This window comes from Vigna unguiculata, chromosome 8 (assembly GCF_004118075.2).
Source record: "Vigna unguiculata cultivar IT97K-499-35 chromosome 8, ASM411807v1, whole genome shotgun sequence".
Taxonomy (NCBI): Eukaryota; Viridiplantae; Streptophyta; class Magnoliopsida; order Fabales; family Fabaceae; genus Vigna; species Vigna unguiculata.
Window position 1 is genome coordinate 27,877,172 of NC_040286.1, and position 25,498 is coordinate 27,902,669.

Sequence of the window (25,498 nt, forward strand, 5' to 3'; positions counted from 1 at the left end):
GTACATTTTAAAAATGAGCTCATTTTGTTTGATGATATATATGAATATTATTAGTTAACATGATAATGTAAACTAAAACACAGATTTTGAACTTAGTCTAAAAACATGTTTCCTCATCTTTATTGGCGCTCATTCTTCTTCCACCACTTCTATTGAAGTCTTTCGTCATTTTCTTCCTCCCACAACTTTTTCTTTGATCTTTATCTTCTTATCCCTCCAAAATATATTTTGAATTTCATATTTTAAAATTTAAAATAAAAATTGTAATTCAAATTGTACGCTTCACATTATAAATTTTATATTTCAAATTCTACAAAATGTATTTTTTATTTTACATTCTAAAATATGTAATCCAAAATATATTTTTATTTTATATTTCACAATATACGATTTAAAATACAAATTTTGTATCTATATTATACATTTTGAAATACAATATTTGTAATATTTGTATTTAACAATGTAAAATTTGAAATATAAATTTTATATTCTAGACTTAGCATTCTGGACCGTTTCTTATTGTGAGGCACAACAAGACAAAACTAAGAATATTGACCATAATAAGTAAAAGAAAAATTACTTGGGCTCAGGCCGGGGACCCGGGTCGTAGTTTTGGGTTGAAAAGCTTGGCTTGGTTCATTTTCCATACAAAATAACCGAAATGGAAGCATATCCAAACGCGGCCTCCATGCTGAGAAGCAGAACCATAATACCTCCTCCTCCACCGTTACTCGCCCTCAGTAAAAGGCTTCCGTCACCGTCACCGTCACCGTCACAGTCACCGTTACTGTCACCCTCCGTTACCCCCTCGGAACCCACACTATTGTGTTCAGGAACCCCGAAACCCTTGCTCCACCGTTTTTCTCTCTTCTCCAATTCTCACACTCTTCAAACCATGACGCTCTCCAAGTGCTTCTCTCACATTGGGCCCACCGTCCCCATTCCGGACCCACCCGGATCCGAACCCCAACCCGATTCCCCTCTCGTCGTGGTTTCCTTCTACAAATTCGCGGATTTTCCCGATCATGCTCTCATGCGAAACCCCTTGAAGCAACTCTGTCAACGCCTGGTACTCACTTTCTCTGTTCACTCTTTTTAGCGGATTAGGGGAACACAATTTATGCTGTACTTGATTTCATAGCCAACTATTTCCTTTCTGCATAATTTTTTTGGGAATACTTGCTTAGACTTAAGATAAACTCGGTGCCATGTTTTAGCTGAAAAATGAAATAAACTATTCATTTATCTTTTGAAAGTTCAACGTGTTTCTACAAATGTTGTTAGTGTGTTGGAGTGGCAGTAGAGTACGCATTGATTTTAAATTATGTGAGATCACCTCAGAAAGAGGCTATGTATGGGTATGTTTGGACAAACTTCTTTAAAGCACTTTTAGAAAAGAAAATATAAGAAGGAAAGAAGAATAAAATTTAGTTTTTTCATAAGCTAAAAAAATTAATTTATATATATGTAAGTTAAAAAGCAAAAACAAATATGAAAGATCTTCTACAAATTTGCTTAGAAATACCTATGGAGATGTTTTTCCAAATATGTAGAAGATGTAAACAAATTGATTTTAGCTTATGCAAGAAGCTGAATTTATTTTACCTTATTTTCTTTTCTTACAAGCGTTTCTAGATAAATTGATATTTATCTTAACATTCCTATCAGGTTTTCTTTACCGAAGCTTAATTGTAGTTTGCATGCATTTTTTTAACCATACAATTTTAAAATGTTACAATTTAATTTATGTACATGAATTAAATGATGGATTAAACGGCTTGGACAGTTAACAAGCTCAACTATACAAAACTAAATGTTAGTTTGAGATGGATGTGAGAAAAGCTTTTTGACTGATATGTGAGTAATGTGTCCAAAAGAGAGAAGTGGGAGAATATTAAGAACCTCTAATTGAAAGATTAAGGAAAGTGAGTCACTCTCTTGAATATGGTAATCTATAACACGGGAGTTGATTTGACATGAACTAACATACTTGATATTTTCATCGAAGTGCTACATCAACTTCATAGCAGAATTATTTAGTTTCAGTTAGAGATAGTTAATAGTACAGAACCTTAACCCTTTTTGTATTTCTGTGTATGGCAGTGGTGCAATGTTCATTACAACGAGTTTTTTTGCAAATTGTTCACTTGGTTTTGTTGAGATGTGGTGTCTCACCCATCTGATGCTACTCAGCGTGTTTCAGGTGGAATTATTCTTGCACCTGAAGGGATCAATGGCAGCATCTGTGGGACTCGGGAGTCAGTTGAGGACGTTCTGGCATTTGTGGAAGGTGATGATCGATTAAAGGGGCTTAGGCGAGTGGAATCATCTGTCAGTCCTGAGGAGGAGGCCATCCATCATGGTCATAGTGCTGCTTCTCCTCTTGCTGCTGGGGAAGATGCGCCCTTCCGTTGGGATCATGTGAGGGTCAAGTTGAAGAAAGAGGTGTGTTTGTTTGCAATGTCAGAAGGATGAACTCCTTTGTTGACTTTAACATGGATACTGTGTGCAAATAACTTACAGAGTTTTGTTTTTGCTGCATGTTTACAGATTGTTACTCTTGGAATGCCTACTGTATCACCAATTGAAAAGGTTGGAAAGTATGTTGGCCCAGAAGAGTGGAATGCTTTGATCAATGAGCCAGATACAGTGAGTTGCTAACTTCTTATTATCATCGTTCTCATATCTGCATTATGAGGAGTTGTCTTTAATATGATCTCTGATAAGCTATGAGGAGTTAATTTATTAAACTGTACAGCTTCAATTTCTTGAGAATATTTCCAACATTGAATATATTAAATATCTTATTGTTTTCCATTGCTGGGGACAAGTTTAATACGGCTTTAAAGTTAGACTATGGGTTTTATAGCTAAAAAGGTGAAAGGTATTGTGGTATCCAAACATATTTAAATGGAGTTTTAAAAATATTATATTTATGGTTATTTTCCTAATGTATTTTTAAAAGGATATGCGAAGAATTTGTAGAATTTTTACAAAATTGTAATTTCTGTTTGTCAACTCTGCATGGTAGGATTTCGAATTGTTTGTGATGTGCAGTTGGATAAAACTTTAAATAATCCTGAGAACTGCAGTGGTTAATTTAATGTAGCAAGTTGGGAAGTAGAAGACATGTTATTGCTATTGTACATGCCAGAATGTGAATTTTCATTGTTAACATTCTCATGTGTAGGTGGTTATTGATGTGCGAAATAACTATGAAACCAGAATAGGAAAGTTTAAAGGAGCAGTTGATCCATGTACTACATCATTTCGTGAATTCCCGTCTTGGGTAGAGGAGCATTTCCAGCTTAGCGAAACAGATGATAGTGAGAATCCAAAACTTGAGTTAAACAATTCAGTCCAACCTGCTGAAAAAGAAATGGAGAATCAAAAACAACAAATGCCACGTGTTGCAATGTATTGCACTGGAGGTATTCGTTGTGAGAAAGCTACAAGTCTACTTCTCAGCAAAGGTTTCAAAGAGGTGATTCTCTCCTCAAAGAGGTTTCATATAATAAGCTTATGCAATTGTGGTGAATGTGGGGTTGGAAGCTATTTTATGTTCATAATAAAATATGTTTTCTAACAAAGCAATACATTTTTGTTAAACTGAAATGATTGCGAATTTGCGACGTACTTTTCTGTTGTACTTCTAATATTATTTATACTTGAAACTTAAAAGAATTGCTAAAAGCAGAGATGGGTGCCCTTCCATGTATCTTTCTTTCTTTCCATGGTAAGGCATCGTGACGAGATTGTGTGCAAAACCGACTGTCTTGAGGCAGTGGAGCATATCAATGATTTGAACTGTAAACTCCATGAATACATCTGTGATCTGTTGTCACCAAACAAGCAGATCTCATATCACATATGCTGCGTTATTTTCTCAGGAATTAGTTTACTTTGCTGTTTGCTAATCTTCTGTTTAACCGTTTTGTGTTTTTCATTTATGCGATCCTAATAACCACATTTTTAACATAGACTTTTGTTGATATTTGATTAACAAGTAATAGTGATATCACTGTTACTTTGAATATGAGCTTTACTAGCGCTGGATTCAATCTAATTACTGTCATATAATATGATTTTGTCATATTTCTATTCAAAAACATCCCAGGTTTATCACCTGGAAGGTGGAATTCTAAAATATCTCGAAGAGGTTCCAGAAACAGAAAGCCTCTGGGAAGGGGAGTGCTTTGTTTTCGACAAACGAGTCTCTGTGGAGCATGGCTTGGTGCCAGGAAATTTCAAACTCTGCTATGGCTGTAAACAGCCTGTGAGTGATGCTGACATGGAGGCCCCAGAATTTGAATATGGAGTTTCCTGTCCTCACTGTTTTGCACTGAAATCTGATGAAGAGAAGGAGAGAGCTCGAGCTCGACAAAGACAATTTGAGAGATGGGGAATCATAGGTGGTCCAGACAAGGGTCGCCGCCCAACTACTCAAGAACCGGAAAGTGCTAGCAGGAATCCAAACCAGCTTTCACGTTCTATTTAACTACTCAGTCAGACAAGGAAAGATGAGATTGCTTCTTTCCTATCCATTTTGAACGAATGTTTGTCCTCTACTCTTTTGCCCCTTGAATTTATTTAGAATGCATGAAACCATAGATGTATCAACTCTTGGTGTCTGTCTTATCTCTAGAGAAAGGACACCACTTTATTGACATTCAATGTGTGTGTATTGTTGTAACACAATAGCAAGGCTGGAAAATTTTGTTCTTGACAACCTTTACTCTGTTACTTAGTAAAATGTTGTGAAACCACTGATTTTAAATACCAATTCACTTTCCTATAAAAACTACATAAATTTTTTCACACAAGGTAATATTACTTAATTTTGATATAAGTGGTGTGTTCAAATTAAACTCAAACTCTGTCAATGTTCTCAGGTTTCGGTTTCAGTTTCATTTCACTTGACTGTAGCTTGGTTTCTCAACATTGAATAAGAAAATTAAGACACAACATATAATAAAGAGAAGTTCTGAGTACTATGTAGTTCATTTATGTATCTAAATGACCAAATTCTATTTGTTTATTTCAAATACAAGTATGGAGTCAAAATGAAAACAAAGCTACTTCCTGCTATTAGGAAGACTCTTGTGGGAAAACATCAGTGTTATGTTCTTTGAGAGCTTGGAATACTTGAGAGCTTCTATCAAATATCTTAGCCCTTCGGTTGTAATCAGTAGGATCTTTTCCCACATCTTCACCCATTATTGCTTCCCTTTCCAAGCACTCCAACAGCTCCACAATCCCCTCTCTTTCTCCACACTTATGTCTAAACCTTGCCATTCCACTCCTACCCTTGTCCTCATCTTCATGTGTTTTCATCTCATCTTCCACTTCTCTCTCCAAACCCCATTTTGCACACCCTACCACAAACCCATTATCCCCATTATTATTCTTTTTCCGTTGCACCACAAAAGAAGCATGGCTTTGACAAGAAGTGCTGATCTTGAAGCTCAAACCTTTCGCCATGGTAACTGATGTTGGTGTCACTTTATTTGAAGAGACAAGGGTTTGACATGGAATAGCAGGGTTACTGGGGTTACTGATAGAAAGAGAAGAGATCTTGATGGAACCAGCAACATACAAAGACCCTATCATGATGGATTGTGTTGAATTATGTATGAATCTTCGTGATGAGATACTATATCTATATATAAGGGTTTGAAGCAGAGGAAACAGTGGCCAATAGTTAATGTATACAGGTGGCATCTTTCTAGAATAGTAACAGGGCTTTCCAGAATTTTGGAGGTCCTCTTAACAGCATTTGGCAAGATAGAAAGAGACCACGTGTTGAAAACAACCATTGCTACTTCATGTGACACAAATAACACAAATATGTTTTAAAATGTCCTCTTAATTTGTCTGCCAAAACTTGGTTTTTATCAATTTTTTGTTTTTGAAATAAGTCTAATGTACTTTAAATAACCTTTTTTACAATTATCTTGCAGGTGACTGAATTATTTAATTAAAAGTTGAAAGATACAATATTTTAGATATTGATGTTATTGTGTCTCAATTAAAATTAGAGTTGTACTTTAACAAATTTCTTTTGCTAAAACAAAGCACTGCTATAATCAGATGGCATTATCTTGAAGCATAGATATCATAAAAATAAGTTCTATTTTTCTTACGAAAGTGATGGTTTAGAAAATTAATATTATCAAGAAACCCAATTATCTGCCCGTTTTACTTCAATAATTAACGTAATAAAAAATTGTACTAAAAAATTATGCAAATTATGATGGTGAAACTTAAATTCAACTAAAAAAAGGTACAAACAGTAGCTTTAGTATTGTTTCTAAGTTAACAAATTTATAATTACTCGGTGCTCTAAACTCTCATCAACGAACTAAAAAGTTTATTGAAATACGTAACAGCTTCAATGATTTCCAAAACACTCATAATTTCTAATATTTATTTTCCCATTTCACTAATTGTTTAGACTCTAGTTGGGAAGACTAAAATAACTAAATCAGTTTGTGAATTAATTAGTGGGATACAATTTTGGGTGTACGAAGTTTACATGAAGAGATTAACAAAGGTGCTACAGGATTAATATATATTTTACAGATTTCTACTCAACACTTAAAACCTTAATATAACTAAAATTATGTACAAGAATAAATAAATTTATAAATATCACAGAATTTTTTTTGGTTGGAAGAATCTACAGCTGAGATTATTGCATTGCATGCATCTCCTCTTGCCTCTTGAAATTACTGCATTTGTGTTTAGTGGCATCTTTGAAATGCAATGCAACCCATCTATGGAACAAAGAGAGAAGCAAAATCATGTCCTTTGTTCATTAAGTCTCTTCTCAGCAGCTATAGCAGCGGCTACTGATGGTGGCAAGTGTCTAAGATTTGTGTTTGTGCTATGATTTTCTTCACTTTCTGGCATTGTAAGTGGTGCCCTAGACAGCAAGGCTTCCACATCCTTCAGGGTCAAAACAGGTTGATCTTGATTTTTAGTGTTTCCACTGATGAATGAATGATTGCTCCTGCTTCTGTTCAATTTGTATAGACTCTCTTCAACCGTGTCTTTTACCTAACACATACAAGAACGAAGCTATAAGAACAGAAAATGTGTTGAATTTATTTGTATGACAGCAATATAAAAAAGGACAACAGTTACATTGAGTTGGCACATGAAGGATAGGGAGAGAGATACAACAGTGCTTACAATGAAACGATGAATGAGGGTCTTGTTTTTTTGTCCAATCCGATGTACACGACTGATTGCTTGTGCTTCAGCAGCTGGATTCAGCAATGGCTCTACAAGAACCACATGCTGTGCTTCCAAAAGATTGAGTCCATTGGCACCATGTTGGATTAAAAGCAGCAACACCTGAATAGATTTTGGTGTTGACCCCTCACATCCTTTTGTATCATTCTGTTTTCCTCTGAATTGACTGATGGCAACATGTGCTTTTCTGAATTCAAATTCATAACCAAAATGATATCAGTATGAGAAAGTTGAAATAGGCTGATTGTCCAAGTAGCAGATCATCAGCCATTCTTATTAACTGAAGCAAATCCTAGATGGTTCCATAAGAAATAATCCTCTGAACCAATTTTATGGACTATACTAGGGTTATTCACGGGGTGAGATAACTACGACTCAATCTGACTCGATCCACCTTAATCTAATTCTTCATAAGCTTGTATTAGACACCATAACATGAATATTTTATTAAAAAAAAGAAAAAGATAACAAACAGGAAAACATGAGGGATCACACCAAATTCATGATAAAAATACCTATGATCCAACTTAATATAGTTCAATCTTCTAATAGTTGGGAGACAGGTTATATATGTTGAATCTAAGATCCAACACAACTAGACCATGTTGAAGAAAATTACAACCTTGTGAGGCTAAAATGAGAAAAGGTAGAAACATAGGAATGTGTTGGGGAGAAAATAAATGTGTGGGACCACAATAGGATCTTAGTCATAATCTTCTCTTTGCCTATCTTGTATTTTATTTTACCCCCAAGTGAATATCTAGTATCCCAGCATAAAAACACAAATAAATGGAGAAATAGTAACTGCACAGATTATCATACCTGCCTCCCTTCATCCGGATGAAGGTAATGTTATTGGCAGTAAAGGCATGCTCCAATACATCAAGTACATCATTCCAACTTGAAAATACAAGAACTTTTGCATTATGATCATTAGCCTTTACCCACAATATTCTTCTTGTGACTGCTTCAATCTAAACCAAATATAAAAAAATATGAGGAATACAAGAGTTAGAAGGCACAAGGGATATGGTATAAATCAAATATGCCAAAGCATGTCTTATTTTCTAAAGCAAGCAAATTACAATGTAAAATGTAGCAACAATATATTTTGAGAAATGTTAGACACATTTATAATGGATATTAAAATTTAAAAAAATCTTAATCTTCTTTTGGAGATAGTCTTTGAATGGTATCCCTGTCTCTACGATGATAGACTATTTTCCTAAACCCTTTGGCAATATGAAATTATAATAGACACCACAACACAAACACTATGTGATCAAATAAAACTTATTAGATTGATCATAATCCTTCCTAACATAGTATAATAAACTATATTTCGAACAAATTAATATTCATATCAGTTATTTAGCAATTTATAATATATAGGGTTAAATATGCTTTTCGTCCCCTAACTTTAAATGAAAACTAGAATTAGTTCCGGTTCAAAACTTTGATCCAATTTAGTCTCTCAACTTTAAAAATGTCTAAATTTAATTCTTTTGAACAAATTTTGTTAAGTTTATTTGACGTTTCAAACGCGTTTCATGATAATATCTAAGTTGTTTATACTGTTTGACATATTTTCGCTTCAATGTTAGCTGAAAAGCGCATTTAAAACGTTAAATAAACTTAATAAAATTCGGTTAAAAGAACTAAATTCACGCATGTCTAAATATTAGGGACTAAATTAGTCTAAAGTTTTGAAGAGAGATTAACTCTAATTTTCACTTAAACTTAAGGGACAAAGAATATATTTGACTCTAATATGTATTATAACATATTTAAAATTAAAAGATCGGTTATTAGCATATGTATCTAGCACAAATTTGTATACACTTTTGGTCATTGTATGCGCTCTAATTCAACATGAACAAACCTATTCTACTAATAGCTTAAGATGCTCGAGGCAGCTGAAAATGGTTTTATATCTAGTTACAAATAGAAATTTTCTTAACCAGTATTGGTTTACCAGCTTAATTAGTCTATGGAAATTTAATCTCACAGAAAATCAATTTGCCATGTTGCATATAAAACGAAAAGCATCTCAATATCACAACAATGCAGTCAAAAGAATTGAAGTCTAAACTATATGCCGAGAGACACAATCAACTCTACATGCCAGTTTTTGAAGTCCAACAATGACAGACACAAGCCTATATCAAAGAAAAAGGGTTTGCAGGCAACAAACATTGAAATTTGTTTCATGGAATTACGAGTAAAATATTCAGTGCAAAAAAGTAAAAAACCATGAAAGTTCAGAATTAAGAAAAATAAAGTGTATCCTGGGTAGTGGTATGTGTACTTGTAGAAAGGAATTATGCTTGTCTATCTTAGGGGTATCAATAGAAAAGATCTTGTGCAGAAAAAAACCTTAGTCCCATATGATCCTTTGACACTAATGGATGCTTCACATATTTCACTGCTGTCGTTTGTATGCAGCTCTGAAAGATTGGAAGATTCATTCTGTGAATCAACTGCATAGGCAATGTTTCCAAAATCAGTATGCTGCCGACATGTAGGGCACATCACCCAATTATGAAGCTTGCTATTTTGAAGTCTTTTCTCAGTCATAGCAAATAAACCTGTAAAAGTAGATGCATAGTTAATTTTCATATAATATTCATTTCGATGTCAATAAATGTTTAACTGTATGTCTGTTGAACAAAGATGGATGAGTGTAATACTAGAAGAGTACAGGCTATGCATCCTGATACTATTTTCTTTCTTCATGTTTTATGTGGACATGGAGAAATGCAGATGATCAATGCGAATTCAGTATACCAGTATTTTTTAGTAAAGCATAAAAGACAAAGGATACAAAATATTTTCTATATAATATACACCAACTATATGTCTGCTAACAGATTGAATATGTGCAGGACTCAACAACTTATCAAAATCTATTGAAATCTTAAGCTATTAGATAATGACAATAGAATGGTTTCATTAGAGCCCTTTTACACACAGAGACTCATATTTACCGTATAAAAATTCAACGTTTTATCTAGAAGAATGAAATGAACAAGGACCAAATTCCAAGTTCTTGATCATATAGGCTCCAAAATCATGCCAATAACCAACTCTCCTAAAAGCTTAAGTTGCTAGGTGAAGACCAAATGTCTTTATTAAATCTCCAACACAACTAAATAATGATGATATAAAGTTTCCTAGTATAATACTTACATTTACAGCATGTAACATGCCCACATGGAAAAACCATCTTCTGATTGCCTAGCTTTTCTTGGCAGACCGGGCATGTTTCATCATCAGTTTTAGCTATAAGTGCAGCCTTCTCTTCTGTAGAGTTTGACATTGCAGTTGTTTCTCCTGAGATTGAAGAGCCGTTTGGACTTTCAAATTGCATTTTTTGCTTGGATTGAACTAAACCCTGAAAAATGGTTCAGCTTTCCAAGTCAGAAAAGAAATATCATATTCCAGGGAATCTTAGTGGGGAATTAAAAAATATCATTTTGAATTTTTAGTTAGATTGGTAATAGTAGTCACCTAGGAAGATAAAAACACAGGTGGATCATCAACTTAAGACGGTTATTTAAATGTCAAACAAATATTGGTCTCTAAGTATAAAGTATTCTCTCAAGTCCCAACTTCCTTTTATGAAAGTCTCATGTTTAAGATTAAATCGAAACATTTCAGCACTCAAATATTTCACTGTTATGTTCATTTTTAGTGCACCTGCCATATGAAGTTTTTTTGACCAAATTTTTTATAGGCAGACCCTAGATGTGCAACCATTAAACTCTTTACAAAGTTTTAAAGCACAGGCCAAAATTACAATGTTGGTCACAACATCAAGGTTTTAGGGGTCTCCCAAACTGCATTGTAACTGCAATTACGACAGCGTTTAGGTGTAATTTTGCAATGTCAATATTTTGAGGACTCCACGACCACAATTTAGAACCTTGCAAGTCTTATGAGTTCATGCTAGAAACAGAACAGTGAAAAATCATCAATTGACAACCCTCATTAATATTGGCATAGAAGTGTTGACAGAATGATAGTATCGACATATATTAGAAGCAAAAAGGGCCTAGCTAGGGGAGAGGTTTGCTCAAGTCTTCCAAAGAGTACCATAGCCATATTTGTTAATATCCTAAAGCTTTAAGGAAAAGAGTACAAAATTATTTATAGAAATGACGACTGTCCAGATTTAAAGCATCTGAACACAAACAAACTATAACAGCTGAATGTTACAGCTAACAGAAATATAACTAACAGTTTCAACTGACAGTTACATCCGTGAGTAGTGTATCCTTAACAATACTAATAACCACGAAACACGACATGAGACATCTTAACATATACAATGTAATCTTGGGAAGCTAAAAGTAAAAAGAATTTCGAGGACAAAAATGGGAATCACTGAATCTTTTAGGTAGTAAAGGTTTCCTTTGGTTATTCATTTAATTTCGTATGTATACAAGTTTCTTATAACAAAATTAGGTTTATAAATGAACTCTTATATGACCATTCAGATTTATTTCACACGTCTCATATAGCAATTCATGATTATTATTGTCAAGAACCAATTCTCAAAATGATTTTATGTTTCAAACATACTACCCGACCCACCTCATGGTGAGACTGAAGCATGAACAATAGACTAGTCCACCTGGTGCTAAAATTTTTAAATTAACTACGAAGAATGAAGACTACAAGGATTAAACTAACCACTTTGTAATAGAACCTCCACCTCTCTAAAAAGTTATATAGATGCCCATAAGGGATTTTATAGATATATCAATTATTAATGAAAAGATTCAATGTATATACATATATATATATATATATATACATATATATATATACACATATATATATATGTATATATATATATATATGTATATATATATATGTATATATGTATGTATGTGTATATATATGTATATATGTATGTATGTATAAAGAGTAAGCGAAAACAGTTCATTATATACAAATTTCTAACGGTTATTTCTTTATACCTTTAAGTAGCGGAGTTTTCCTTTCGTCTGGGACAACATGGTCAATGACATAAACTTTTCGTGGGAAAAGTTGGAGCTAGCAGCAGTTAATTCATTTTCACCTAAAGCATCGAGAGATTTATCATCTTCACTTGTCCTTAGGTGCAGACGGGAAACAGCCATCTTTATTTCATCATGTGCACGCAGATACTGAGCTTGAGCTAATGCCAAAGACCTTGCATGGCCAAACTCCTTTCGCATTCCCTTATAAGTCAACAACAGAGGAAAGGAACCAAGTCAATCAAAATTGTTATTACAGATAATCTTAGCTTTTAAAAGTTTTACAACTGTCAGTCAATTACTTTTTTACTGAGCACAATTAAACAATCCTGAAAAGGTTTACATGTATTTTGGGAGGAGAGAAGATTAAAATTGAAAATAAAAACACTTTAGATTAATTTAATAACTCCTTGAGGAATCCTATCCATAGAAAATATTTCATAAGGCTATACCTCAAAAACATGTAAATCCTTGGTAGCAGCCGAGACAGAGTCCCTTCCTAATCTAGCCTTGCAGTAGTTCTTTATAACTCCAAGAATTAGCTCCATTTCAGATGCTGATCTTGAAACCTAAAACATAATCAATTTGGAAGATTAAAAAGGTAAGGTTACAAGTTTCAAAATACTAACCAAATTTGCTCGAAATGAGAACATTAGCCAATCATTGTTGATGGTCAGCCTTGGAATCTAATTTGCCATACAGTGCATCTTGACACTTCGGAACAATATATTAAGGAACATTTATAACAGTCGAATGTAATACAAGAATTCTCAAAAATTGCGAATTTTCCTCAACAATGATTGAACATGATGTTGACTCCATTGATATATTTCAGGAGTCCTTTTCTCCATTTTGATTTCCTTATTATAACAATTCAAAACTCTCTTTCAATATAGACTGAATATTTCCAATGCAGAGATCTTAAGAAGGTTCTTAAATTTAAGCATCAGGTCTTATAAGAAACTCTAATTGGAGAGAGCTTAAATACCAGGTCTTAACAATAAATAAAATATTTCAAGTGTGGGTTCTTACGTTTTTAAGTATTAACAAATTGAAGTATGGGGTTCTTATATGACCTCAGCGTTGAATTATAAATATATAGCAAGAGTTGTTGAGAAGTGATGTAACGTAATGGGATTCATTTAAATTAGAACACGACCTTGTTTCTAAGAAGACTCTTGCACTGCAGATGCTCTTATATCAATAAAAGAGAAGAATCCTCTTTAAAACAACAGGAGAGAGAGAGAGAGAGAAGAGGTATAATAAATATGCAGTAGTCTATGACCCAAAGAAAATGTCAATCAAATGAAGTAACTCACCACTACTCTTTGTCCAACATTCCTTTTCTTTGATTCTTCATGACCGATATCAGATGTTGTAGAACTGTTACTAGATTGTGATAGCTTTGAGAGAAAATGATTTAGTGCAAAGTTTTTCTTCTGAAAATCTACTGCCTCCTCAGCAGATGAAATTATCCCTCCACGATCATTCTTAAGAACGAAGAGTCTTGCTTCATAATCCTGAGGAAAAAAATAAATCATGAGACCATATTACATTCATTAGACACAAGATGAAGAAAATTGACAGATAAATTATGCAGTAAACCTGAAACAATTCATCTAGCTCGCACAAAACACATGGGGGACCATCACAATTAGGCTGACAATTTCGACATTTACCCACACGTTCAATATCTTCTTCTTTTGGTTTTTCCATAGTCTGATCAATTTCTAACAGTCGATCTAGTAGTGTTTTTCTAGAGGCCTCTAACTGATCCAAACCTGTCTGAATTTGATACTTTAGAGAGCTTATGCTTCGGAAACTGGATTAAAAGCAACACGCATCAGTAATAGCGATCTCACAGTCAAGTTACCAGAAGCTATCTATCAAAATATCTTAGTAAATAATTTTGAAATCTGGTTGCACAATAGAAGATCCCTCCCAAAGCCATGTATTAGAGATTTAAAATCATTCATAAGAGTTTACTAATTGCTTAAGCTATTGATTATTCGTATTTGACATGGAACCAAAGCCTCTCTAACCAAGTGGTTAGATGTAGAAGTTTGATCATTACTGCACACTCTTAATAATTAAGTTCAATTTCAGCACAAACTAAAATGACATTTTGCATTGTATGGAAAACCATTAATGAACTTTTTGACAAATAACTATAGCAATGAAAGTTATGTAATTCTTAGAATGTGGGTTTTAGTCTTTTAGACCTAACTTAACCCCACAAAACCAATTTGTAAGGTAAGGATTGCTTCCCTTATATACTCTGACTTAGGCTCTTTCTCTAGCCAATGTGGAACTTGGCTCTTTTTAAATACATTTGTTGTCCAACACTATTGGTTTGGTACATGGATAATATGATGGATTATCCTTCTATAATGATAAATCTTTGATATATGTTGGTACAATCTTATAATGTAAATTAAAGTCTAATTATCCTACAAATTTGTCTTGTAAAGTGAGAATTGTCTCCATCTACTCTCTTTTAGGCTCTATCTCAATGAGGAACTTGAGGTTTTCCCAACAGTCATTGTTGAAGATCTCAAGTCGACTAGAAATTTAGCCAAATTGTAATAAATAAATAGATAGGTACAAACCTCACCTTTCAAGATGGTTTTATAAAGTTAAGTTAGGCTTAAAGTCCACCTTATAAGAGTTACTGACAACATATATGAAAATGACCAGTAATAACTATATATTAGAACACTGTTCATAACTGGATATTGTATGTTGTTGATATCAGTTTTAAATGTATTACATTGTTTAGCAACTTTTTTACGGTGAATCTACATATAAAGATCAAGAGCATAAAAGAGAAAGTCAAGTATATGGATACGGTTAAAACTGTAGTACTTGACAATTGTGTTAAATAGTCAAAGCCTGACTGACCGAGCAGTTATTCTTGATGACTTTGAATTGCTTGAAGTTCCTGAGATGGCTTCTTCAATCTTTCTAATCAACTCAGTGGAGAAATCTTTGCTCTGCTCAGCATGATGGAGTGCTTCTAACCACCAAAATGTATTTTGATCTGTTCGATTGTCACGATAAGCATTACTGACCTACAAAAAATACAAATGTCATTTACAGAAAATATCATCAAAGAAAGGAAAAAAAACTTGAGCAGATTCGATCTTCATAATTATAGCATAATAAAGCATCTCAACATGATTTCACACTACTATATATCTCATGTAGTTACTAAATAATATAAAAATTGCTTATCCTCAAAATGAAACAAAATTAGTGATCATATTTATTTTTTTTCACCTCTAGAAACAACACATCTTGCATTCTTTCCTTTTTTAACTATGAAAACAGAAGGCAGGCACGAATTCTGTGATTCATTTTGATTGAAAATGAACTGGCAAACCAAGGTATATGGTTAGTCTTTTATAGGATTCAACTTACTATCTGAAGAAAAAAGATTTGCATTGATTTTGGAGAAAAAAATTCATTACACGTGAGTATTGTATTACTCAGATGGCTACAATGTTTCTTAGCTGCCTATTAGTTTGTTAGTAGTTAAACTTGTAGACATTTAGTTAGTTATTACACATGCCAACTCTTACTATGACAATTGTACCTTTCTCTTTGTTGTATATAAAGAGACTCTTGTAAATTAGTTGAATTAAATACAAACACATATGAAGAGCTTGAAGGTTCTTCATAGCTATTCCCTCCTTATTCCCCTTCCTCCACAACCTATGTGAAGATTTTAGAGAAACTAGATAATTGTAACTTCTTGCTGGCAGCAACAAGTGGAACCAAGAATTAAATTGCATTGTCTTCAACACTTTATGGTTAGTCCGTCTATTTTTCATCAATTTCTTAATGAAGCTGATTGTGAAGCTGGAAAAATCAGTCCAGCATATAGACATGGGAACAACGAGATCATATATTGTGGACATGGTTTCATGGTTTCAATCTACACTATTGCAATCGTCCTTTCTCGTGTTCTTGAAAGTGTTCATTCCTATCAGGTTTGGTATGAATTTCATGAGCATTTTCACAAATAGACATGAGCAAGAGTGCAGTAACTTGGTGCTGAACTTCATTCCACGTCTCTTGAAAATTGTTTCATGATGAAATGTTTTCTTCAAAATGAAAGCATTGGTTATTGTCTTGCTTTTGTGGGTATCGGAATGTTGGTATGAGAGAAAACAGAAAATATTACCAGAAAGAAAACTGATTATTATTTCACTAATTAAGAAAGAAGACACAAGCTGAGCACATATAGGCTCAAAAGAGGTTACAGCAGTTACACACTAATCATGACAGAAAACAGAAAAACCCAGATAACTAACTAACATCCAGCTGAATAACTGAATGTTTACATTTATATCTCTAATGGTGGAAATGCTGTTTCTCTTTAAGAACACATTGATGTGATCCTTAAAGGTTTCCCTCAAGACTATGAATCTGTTCTTTTTGTTATTGAAAGTAGGCTTGAACATCTTATTGAAGAAGCTGAAGCTCTTCTTCTAGCACAAGAGTCTCAGCTCAAAAAGTTTCAAAAGAAAGTTGTTCTTAGTTGTGCTTCTGTTAATCTAATTCAAGCACCACGCCTGATTCAATTTCAAAGAATGAAGTACTGCTGAAGTGATGACTTAGAATGTGCAGAACCAAGATGCAAAAGCTCATATCACTAGTTTCGTGGATCCTCTTCCTTCCGTGATGGTTGCAACTATGATTATAGAGGTGGTGATCGTGGTCGTGGAGGACACTTTGCTAAAGTGAAGTGCCAAGTATGCTTCAAGTATGGACCTATTGCTTCCCTTTGCTATCACCAGTTTGATCAGAACTATTGGGCTCCCACTCAAGGCTATTTTTACTTAAATTCTCAAGGAAATTCAAGCCATATTTTCTAGAGAAACTTTCATCCATTTGCTCAATACAATATATACTCACATTTTCCTCAACACCAACAATGCTCTGCTCCATTTCTTGTATATCCTTCAACCAACCAATGTCCTCCTTTATAGCAATTACAACACCCCCCTGATGCTTTGCTAACCATAACTGGAGCACGTTCATTGCCTACTCCCAACATTCAAAATTCTGATTCCAATTCATTCCCTAGTTTTAATGATTGTTACATATTACTATTCCAATTCATTCCCTAGTTTTAGTGCTTCTTTCATATAACTGGATATAGTCAGAACATTCACCACAATGTTCATGAATGAAGGTCCTGAAACATTTACATTGGTAATGGCGAATCCAATCTTTTGGATCCTCCTATTTTTCAGCTCCTAATAATCATATCGTTTCCTCAGCCCTTCATCATTTACTTCATGATCCAACTATCACTAAAATTCTAACTAGCGTCAGTAAACCTGCTAAGGATAATTTTGTTTACTTTGAATTCCATGCTACTGTTTTGTTAAAACTTTTCGTTATTCAGTTAGTTAGGCTTGTTAGCTATTACTATGACAGTTGTACCTTTCTCTTTGTTCTATATAAAGAGACTCTTGTAAATCAATTGAATCAATTGAATTGAATACAAACAGGGATAATTTTTAGTTTCACTTCCTTTTCCTTTCTCTCTCTCTCTCTCTCTAGAACTCTAATATTACAAAAATATAAGAGCAATGTATGCTCCTATGCTCCCAACCAAGGATAACAACTTTGGTCCTTCTATGAGCTAAGAAAACTGGAAGGAATTCATTCATCTTGAATCCTCCCCAAATCTACTCTCCTTAAATATTTCTTAGTTTAGCCTTAGATCACGTGTAGGAGGACTATTTGAATGTGAATTTAGACTTAACCCCACAAAATCAACTTGTTGAGTGAAGGCTTTTTCCCGCTTATATACTCTCTTCAAGCTCTATCTTGGTTTTGCCAAATACACCCCTTCATGCACAACAACACCATTGGGCTTGGTGAGTAGATAATAAGTGGGTGACCCTTATAACTGATTCAAGATAAGTTTTAATGCCATGATAGAATGTGAGTTTTGGTCTAACTCAACTCTACAAAATTGATTTATACGACAAGGGTTGTTCCTGACTAATATTCTCTTTCTAGGTTCTATCTCTAGCCTATGTAGGACTGGGGTTTTCCCTAAAAGGACCATCCAATACCAGCATCACTATATTTATCAATCTCATAAAAGGTGTTAGTTTGCACCATTCAAAAAATTCACTTAAATGATCATAGAAACGGTTTTTGTGACTTAAATTAATGGTGGACAAACTCTGTATTAGGAATAAATGTAGTATTAAATAGTTTGGTTATATCCAATATTGGATAGTTACAATATTACATACACAGCTAAGATCTGATCACATTTCGCAGGAAATAATCAACTTACATAAACAAATCCCAAAGTTCAATATAAGTGAACAAATTCTTCCTTAAGATCCGGTGAAAATATTTACCTGAATGTAAGAACTTTGAAACTCCTGTTGGGCTGCAGATAGCTTTGAACTGAAGACAGACAAGAATTTCTGTTTCGAATCTTCACATTCTGCTATCAGAGATTTGACAGAACTGGCTGATAAATTATCAAATTCCTGATCCTCCTTTGTGTCATTTTCCAAAAGGCTAACATTTGATGGTTCTGCAGACGGCACGGTTGCATTTATGTAATCACAGCCACTTATTCTTTGCCTCTTCACATGACAACTGTCAACCTTTACAATTAAATGCCTTTTGGTCATCTTAAATTCAGAATTTTCAGAGAATTGTTTTCCTTTGGATGCCAATGTTAAAGCAAAGTTTGAAGCAAGTGGAAGTATTTCAGCAAGATTATGATGAATGTGGATATTTAACAAAGGATCCAGGCGAAAATCTTCAGCATGCTCTCCAGCCAAAGCAAGAGCTTCACCGTACAGTGATGTAGCTTGAGAAAAATCTTTTTGTATTGCAGCAATAGCTGCAAGTGCATTCAAAGCAATAACTAACTTCCTGAGAGCTTCCTCACCTTCGATTTTGGTCTTGCTTATAAGAACCTACAGATCATGTTGCATAAAAAATTGACAGACGAATGTATATTGTATGTGAAAACAAATCAAAGATCCTTCCAAGTAACATACCATTAGTATTTCTTCCATAGTCATTGGTGTCTGCTGTAGGGAGCGCAACCCAGAACTTCCAACCTGGGGATGACAACAAGCTTGACGAAGCTTCAGCAAAGCATTCAGTAGCTTCCCTGCCTCGTTGTGAGTGATTAAAGGATCAGAGGAACTTTGCAAAGAGATAGCATCTGGAATATGCATCAAATATTGCAAGTTCAATCATTATCATGGATGCACATTTCTTTCAAAGGATTTATAAAACGAAATTACACAGCACTAAGCAAAAACCTGGGCCTTTTCTATTAAGAATATCATTTCTCAAACTTTCAATAACTTCATGAGCATCTCTAACACAAGTTTCATGTTGCCTCTGGTAAAAGTGCTCCTCTACTGGTGAGAGAGTAAGCCAAGAGAGACACTCCTCTTGGGATGGAAGGTCCAATTCATCAGCAACATGTTTTTTAGAAGAACGCCACATGATTTGTTTGAAAACTTTGTGTGTAAACTCCATAGCTCCCACATCTCCCTTCTGCATAAGTATGGAGTGATAGCAAAGTTAAGTAAGATAAATTTACAAACCTTTCTGAACTCTGCTGAGATGCAGGACATGACAAAACTGGAGATGTCTAAACTAAAATGAAATTACAAAAAGGTTATTTCTATACACACAAGGCTTATAGCATGTCAAATGAGAATAAAATTTGGACTTGAAGGTAATTGCAAAAAGGCTTACTCCTAGTTGATACTCAATTTTTATGTATAAAATAGAAAAAAAAAAAAAACTAGTAATAAGGAAAGTCAGTCCGCACCAAGTTCATAAAACATTAAATTAAAAAGAAAATACCTCATAAGGATCTCTAATAACATCAGTCCACCACCTGTATTTATCAAAAGGACTGGCCACAAGGAACCTTAGAAGTCCATATAAGTCATCAAGTTTTCGCTGAATTGGGGTACCAGTAATGCACCATCGATACTTTGAATGGAGTCTTAGAGCCATTTCAGTAGAAGCTGTAGTATTACTTTCCACCATTTGTGCCTCATCCAAGCAAACCCTCCACCAATATATTCTCGTAAGAAGAGTTGGGATGACAGGGTACCTACAAGGAAAAAGAGGCTACTAAAACACTTGGGACCATAATAGACATACTGAGATCTAAATTTTTTCTAAAATATAACATCGGTGAGGATGGTTCGTGAAAAGGTTTAAAGATTAGAAATCATAAACAAAATATAACACCTCAAATACACAGTCAAAACTGATGGATGAAAAGCTCGACCAAACTCATAAACTCGTCTTGAAATGTATAAATAAAATATCCTACATATTATATAATAACAAAGGGGGAATATTGCAGCCTTTAGGGCAAACCTTTTTTGAAACCTCAGAAAGTGCCGATCACCTTCATGCCTATCAGAATCATGAGACAGATCCTCTTTAAGCACATCATATGTAGTTAATACAATGTCAGCACTAGCAAGATCACTGATATCCATAACAGACGTATTGGAAAAAGTTGTTTCTCGCACACCTTCGTAGACACAAGTTTTCAAGGAGCCCTGATGCGTATGGCTATAATGACAAATAAAGTTAATGAGAACATTTTACTATAACTAAATTAAATAACTAAAAGGGCATTACACTCGAAATCATACTTTACAGACATACTAAAGCATGAAACAAGCACATTAGTCCCTAGTCCACACATAATATGCAGAAAACCCAAGTCCCAAATTGACTACAGATTGTGTCAAAATACAATATATAAGTGAGAACAATCCTCACTTACAAACTAGTTTTAAGGGTTGACTTAGGCCCTAACCCACTTTGTAAGACATCCTTGCGCAGAATTACATAGGGTAGGAGGATCAAGTCCTCCTTAAGGCAACACAGACATACTCACACAAAAAAAGCATTCGTAGTTCTGATTAAGAAAAATACCGTATAATTTCATCATGCCACTGGGGCAAAATAGGTGCAGGGCAGACAATGAGTGTGGCGCCAGAGGCAATAGGAGATTCAGTAGCTTGAATTAGTTCAGAGCACATATGACATACATATTCTCCATCCCTCACAGATACTGTAGTTTTATATGCCTTGCCTTCAGATCCGTGTTTTGATTTCAAATATTTTCCTTTCGGTGAATAACCAACACAATCCGCATGTTGCCAAGCATCGCAAATGTCACACTGAACCCACAGTCCTTCATATTTAAGACTTTCGCTCACAGCTCCACATATGCACTCCACACGATCTCTTTTAACTCTCTTCAAAGTGACTTTTTGGTCCACATTAATTTGTGGATCTAAATCAAATAATATGTCACTTCCAGATGCTGATCTACGATGAGTAAAGATGCAAGAAAGCAATTCAACAGTTTTTCCCAAGCCCATCTCATCTGTTGCATCAAAATAAATTAGTCATAGAAGACCGAATTTTCAATTGTATATATGCATACAACACCCATATAGTTTGTATATAATATCATACATAAATACCAACTATAATATAATACTAAGTCAAAGACCAACCTCTCCATAAAACCTAAGCCATTGGTGGATGGCAAAGAATGGTTCCAAAAAACAGCTGATATAAACAGGAATTGATAGAATTTCAACAGCAAGATTCTATCAGTGGACTCATCATCCTAAAGCTACAAGATCCAATGGACTATTCATTATGCAATAAATTTGACTGTAAACAGTCAATTCAATATGACAAAAGAGGCCAACAAGAAAAAGGAATTTCTTTATATATAAAACAGTAGTTTCTCTACAGTGGTAAATATCTAGAACCTATCCAAACTAGAATGTAGCAAAGATCTACATGACGATATGAGGAAAAAAATTAAATATGCAACATAGGTTGGGACCTACCAGCAAGAATGCCTCCAAATACATAAGGCGAAGAAGTCTCTGGGTACAATGAAATATTTCCACTGAAGCCATTGTAATTCAAATAAGCACAACGGAAGAGAGAATGAATTCATAATAGTTGGGGGGTAGAGTGACCAGCCTTACATGAATAATACAATAAAAAAGAATGCCTGGATATTATATTTTGAAAACCCATAGACAAAACTTACCTGAATGGATTGAAAAACATTTGAGAACTGGCGTCCAGAAAATCCACAGGTATGCATAGTGGAGAATGAAACTGATTTCTTTCTGTTTCACCCTGACTTTCTTCCACTGCTTTCTCTCTTTCTACCATCCAGAAAGCTGCACGCCTTTGATATGGCCTCAATTTAGGAAGTAACTCTGGTATGTCATCTTCAAGCATTGGCTCTGCTCTGTACACAAGATATATGAAAGATAAACAAAAAAGATAAACAAAATGTTTGACATGAGATTGACTACCACTAGACTTCGGTGAAGATTGAACTATGTTATTGTATGATCAACTGACCATTGTACCAACTATTCTAACCGTTAAATTAGAATCCAAGGACAAAGAGAATGTTTAACTTACTTTGAAGGCTTTATGGCTTCATATAAACCTGCAGGATCAAACCTTGCATGTTTCCTTGCTTTGCAAGTGTCATCTACCATCTCTGTCTGTGGATCACCATCCATTTTCATACAGCTAAACCCGTACCTAACTTCTGAAGTCATTATTTCTGGACGCAACCAAGACATTACATTTACCATACTCTTTTTCCATAGTTGTCTAGAAGTATCAAGAAGCGACTCACATGCATTGAAGGCGTTCTTTAGTACCTCAACCCTTACCCTGAGGGAGGAAATTTCCTCCGAAAGCCTAATCCCAAGAACTGGCCTCAGTGTAACAAACTTCAAACTTGCCAAGTGAAGAAGACCAGTAACACCTTCATCAGGTCCGTCAAAAATACCAGATAACAACACTGTATAAGTTTCCACATGGTCAACGGTAACTCTTCTCGCAAACTCTAGATGAATATCAGTATAGGGTAACACAGGCCAATGGCCTAATTTAATTCGACCAAGAACATTACTGACATTACATACTCGAAATCTCAACAAGTACTGCTGATCCCGACAAAAATCCTCAGCCAATTCAAAACCAGAAAAACCTTCACTCAAGTTTAAATCCCTCAAAACAATCTCAGAAATATCAAGGTGTTGACCCGACAACCAATCCAACCGAGCAACCTCCACAAAATAAGGCTTATCAATGTCACCATAACTATCTTTTGCTTCTTCCCCTCCTTCTACAACATTTTGTTTATTCAATTCTGTCTCAGCAGAAGCATCTGGGTCTAGTATTATCCCACCTGCTCGATGCGGTTTGTTTTTTCGCCTACCCATCACTTTTCACCACTAGCAAAACAAAACTTGCTAAGCTATATTTCATAACATAATACAATACAAAGATTACTCATGATTTTAAAGAATTGAAACTGAAGCTCAACATGGAGCCAAACAACTTATTATCTCTAACACTTCGGTTTCGAAAACAACACAATCAAAAAAACCAAAAGAAACACCTTACACTGTCATAATAGAAAGTCAAGAACAAACTTAACAAGAATTAAACATATCATAAATAAGGCAAAGTAAAGAACATTGAATGAGAAACATTCAGGAGTTGGTAGATGCAACTACGGAACAAGAGATTGGAAAGAACAGAGGGTCAACTGAATGAAGGGGGTAAGAGCAAGTGATCAATTGCACCGCCATAGCCTAATACTGAAAGTCAGAAACTTGAGATAATTTTGAGAGACCCAATAGAGCAGTGAGTGTTGCACGTGAATTTTTGCATGGGAAAATGTGAAGGGGGTTTAGAATTAGAACCTGAAGAGAGTGAAGAGAGCATGAATTGGGGAAGCGAGCGAGAAAGAGCATGCAGCAGAGACTGAGTCCCACGCGCGAGTTTGCGAAATTAGGAAAGAAGCTAGAGAGAGAAACAGAAAGATTGATAGATAAATAGGATGCGAAAACAAAATAAAAGTGTGTTTGTCTATGTTTCTGTGAGTGAATGTGAAAGTGTTGGATGGTGTTGTTGTTACAGCCGCAAACGTTGTTTCCAACGAATCCAGAGATCTTGGATCCACTTTCATCTTGCCAACATCACCCTTCAACCCCTCTCGTATATTCAATTTTACCCATCTTTAATTGCTAGGTTAAATTTAAATTTTAATCCTTTATTTTTTTATTCGCGAATATTGATTGTCCCTTTTTTTTTAATTTTAGTTTTAAAATGTTTGGAATTCACAATTTTTATTTCATTCTAAATTAATATGTTAAATTTGAGATTGAATTGAAATAGAATAAAACTTGTATAATTAAGGATTACACTAAAGGTTATTTGAAAACATAATTCAATGAGAAAGAATAAGGAAATTAAAAGTCAAAATTAAATATAAATTTATCTTTATTATTTTTGGACTTCGTTAAAAAAACGATAAAGAAATAGAAGAACCATAAATATATTCACAATTATGAATATTATTTGAATTTATTTCAGATTTAAAACAAAATACTCATATAGTTAAGAGTTTAAGAATAAGTATAATTATATTGGAGGACTTCAATCCTAGTAGTACTTCTCATTTTAATTAATAATTAGGTAACTTAAAAGCTTATTTTCAATATCTCATTGAACATTGATTTTATTTCACTTGAAAAATTCTTTTTCTGTACATCGTCTTTAACCTTTAATGAATTATTTGATTTGTTCGATATCTATCAAATTCATTTATATTTCTAAAGTATTTTTTTCTCGCATCACAACCTCAATTAAGATTTCTAATGGATTTACTCTTGACACTTGGAAAAAATAATAAATGTAAGTTATAAAATTTCAATTATGTATAATTACTTACTATCTTCTATTACATGTATGCAATTGTTGTTTGTTATTTTATTGTAAGATTTGTGCAAATATAATTCTTCCTTGATATTATATGTTGAGTTATTAATAACATCATATGAATAGTAAATAAACTTATAGTAGTAGGTATCGTTCAAACTCATTCTAATTTTAATAAGGAAATCCTCTAACACTTTGAATATTACACAAAAAATATTGTTGTTTAATTAAAAATTGGGAGCAATAACCCCTCCATGAATTAACTTTCTCTCGAAGATCTCCCAAACTTAAAAAAAAAAAATAACATCTATTTCCGCTCGTACCACAAATACATATAAAAGAAAAACATGAAAATTGTTAGATCTTTGGATTAAATATGTTTTTAGTCCATATAA

The 25,498-nt window shown here is 34.1% G+C and overlaps 3 protein-coding genes across 4 annotated transcripts; 1 reads left to right on the forward strand and 2 right to left on the reverse strand.

Moving 5' to 3' along the window:
- Positions 1-630: 630 nt before the first annotated feature.
- On the forward strand, positions 631-4,779 carry LOC114195395 (rhodanese-like domain-containing protein 7). 2 transcript variants are annotated; one of them, XM_028085848.1, is made up of 5 exons: positions 631-1,069; positions 2,194-2,445; positions 2,551-2,649; positions 3,191-3,484; positions 4,118-4,779. In XM_028085848.1, exons 1-5 carry the CDS (start codon positions 662-664, stop codon positions 4,496-4,498), a joined length of 1,434 nt encoding a protein of 477 aa, XP_027941649.1. In that variant the 5' UTR covers positions 631-661; the 3' UTR covers positions 4,499-4,779. The 2 variants fall into 2 exon arrangements, with proteins under 2 accessions (XP_027941649.1, XP_027941650.1); XM_028085849.1 differs by having other exon boundaries at positions 840-1,069; positions 2,204-2,445.
- A 203-nt stretch (positions 4,780-4,982) lies between these two features.
- LOC114195396 lies at positions 4,983-5,648 on the reverse strand. Its single transcript, XM_028085850.1, has one exon. It carries the CDS (start codon positions 5,608-5,610, stop codon positions 5,089-5,091), a length of 522 nt encoding a protein of 173 aa, XP_027941651.1. The 5' UTR covers positions 5,611-5,648; the 3' UTR covers positions 4,983-5,088.
- A 777-nt stretch (positions 5,649-6,425) lies between these two features.
- LOC114194072 (E3 ubiquitin-protein ligase SHPRH) lies at positions 6,426-24,348 on the reverse strand. The gene is made up of 20 exons (XM_028084115.1): positions 24,086-24,348; positions 22,785-23,611; positions 22,399-22,605; positions 22,190-22,251; positions 21,255-21,711; positions 20,685-20,885; positions 20,157-20,412; positions 19,601-19,841; positions 19,331-19,500; positions 18,674-19,246; positions 15,183-15,352; positions 13,887-14,103; positions 13,601-13,801; positions 12,734-12,850; positions 12,243-12,485; positions 10,447-10,651; positions 9,634-9,845; positions 8,080-8,231; positions 7,195-7,444; positions 6,426-7,059 (listed from the first exon to the last, which is right to left on the reverse strand). The coding sequence occupies exons 2-20, from the start codon at positions 23,597-23,599 to the stop codon at positions 6,802-6,804; spliced, it is 5,007 nt and encodes a 1,668-aa protein (XP_027939916.1). The 5' UTR covers positions 23,600-23,611; positions 24,086-24,348; the 3' UTR covers positions 6,426-6,801.
- Between the last annotated feature and the right edge of the window lie 1,150 nt (positions 24,349-25,498).

Excerpts from the sequence above, each read along its gene's own strand:
- LOC114195395 (XM_028085848.1), top strand. The coding sequence starts at position 662 with ATGGAAGCATATCCAAACGCGGCCTCCATGCTGAGAAGCAGAACCATA. Across the intron at positions 2,446-2,550 it reads GGGTCAAGTTGAAGAAAGAG|ATTGTTACTCTTGGAATGCC; the intron begins GTGTGTTTGTTT and ends GCATGTTTACAG. Across the intron at positions 3,485-4,117 it reads TCAGCAAAGGTTTCAAAGAG|GTTTATCACCTGGAAGGTGG; the intron begins GTGATTCTCTCC and ends AAAACATCCCAG.
- LOC114195396 (XM_028085850.1), bottom strand. The coding sequence starts at position 5,610 with ATGATAGGGTCTTTGTATGTTGCTGGTTCCATCAAGATCTCTTCTCTT.
- LOC114194072 (XM_028084115.1), bottom strand. The coding sequence starts at position 23,599 with ATGGGTAGGCGAAAAAACAAACCGCATCGAGCAGGTGGGATAATACTA. Across the intron at positions 12,486-12,733 it reads AGGATTTACATGTTTTTGAG|GGAATGCGAAAGGAGTTTGG; the intron begins GTATAGCCTTAT and ends TTGACTTATAAG. Across the intron at positions 9,846-10,446 it reads GCATGTTACATGCTGTAAAT|GTTTATTTGCTATGACTGAG; the intron begins GTAAGTATTATA and ends CTACTTTTACAG.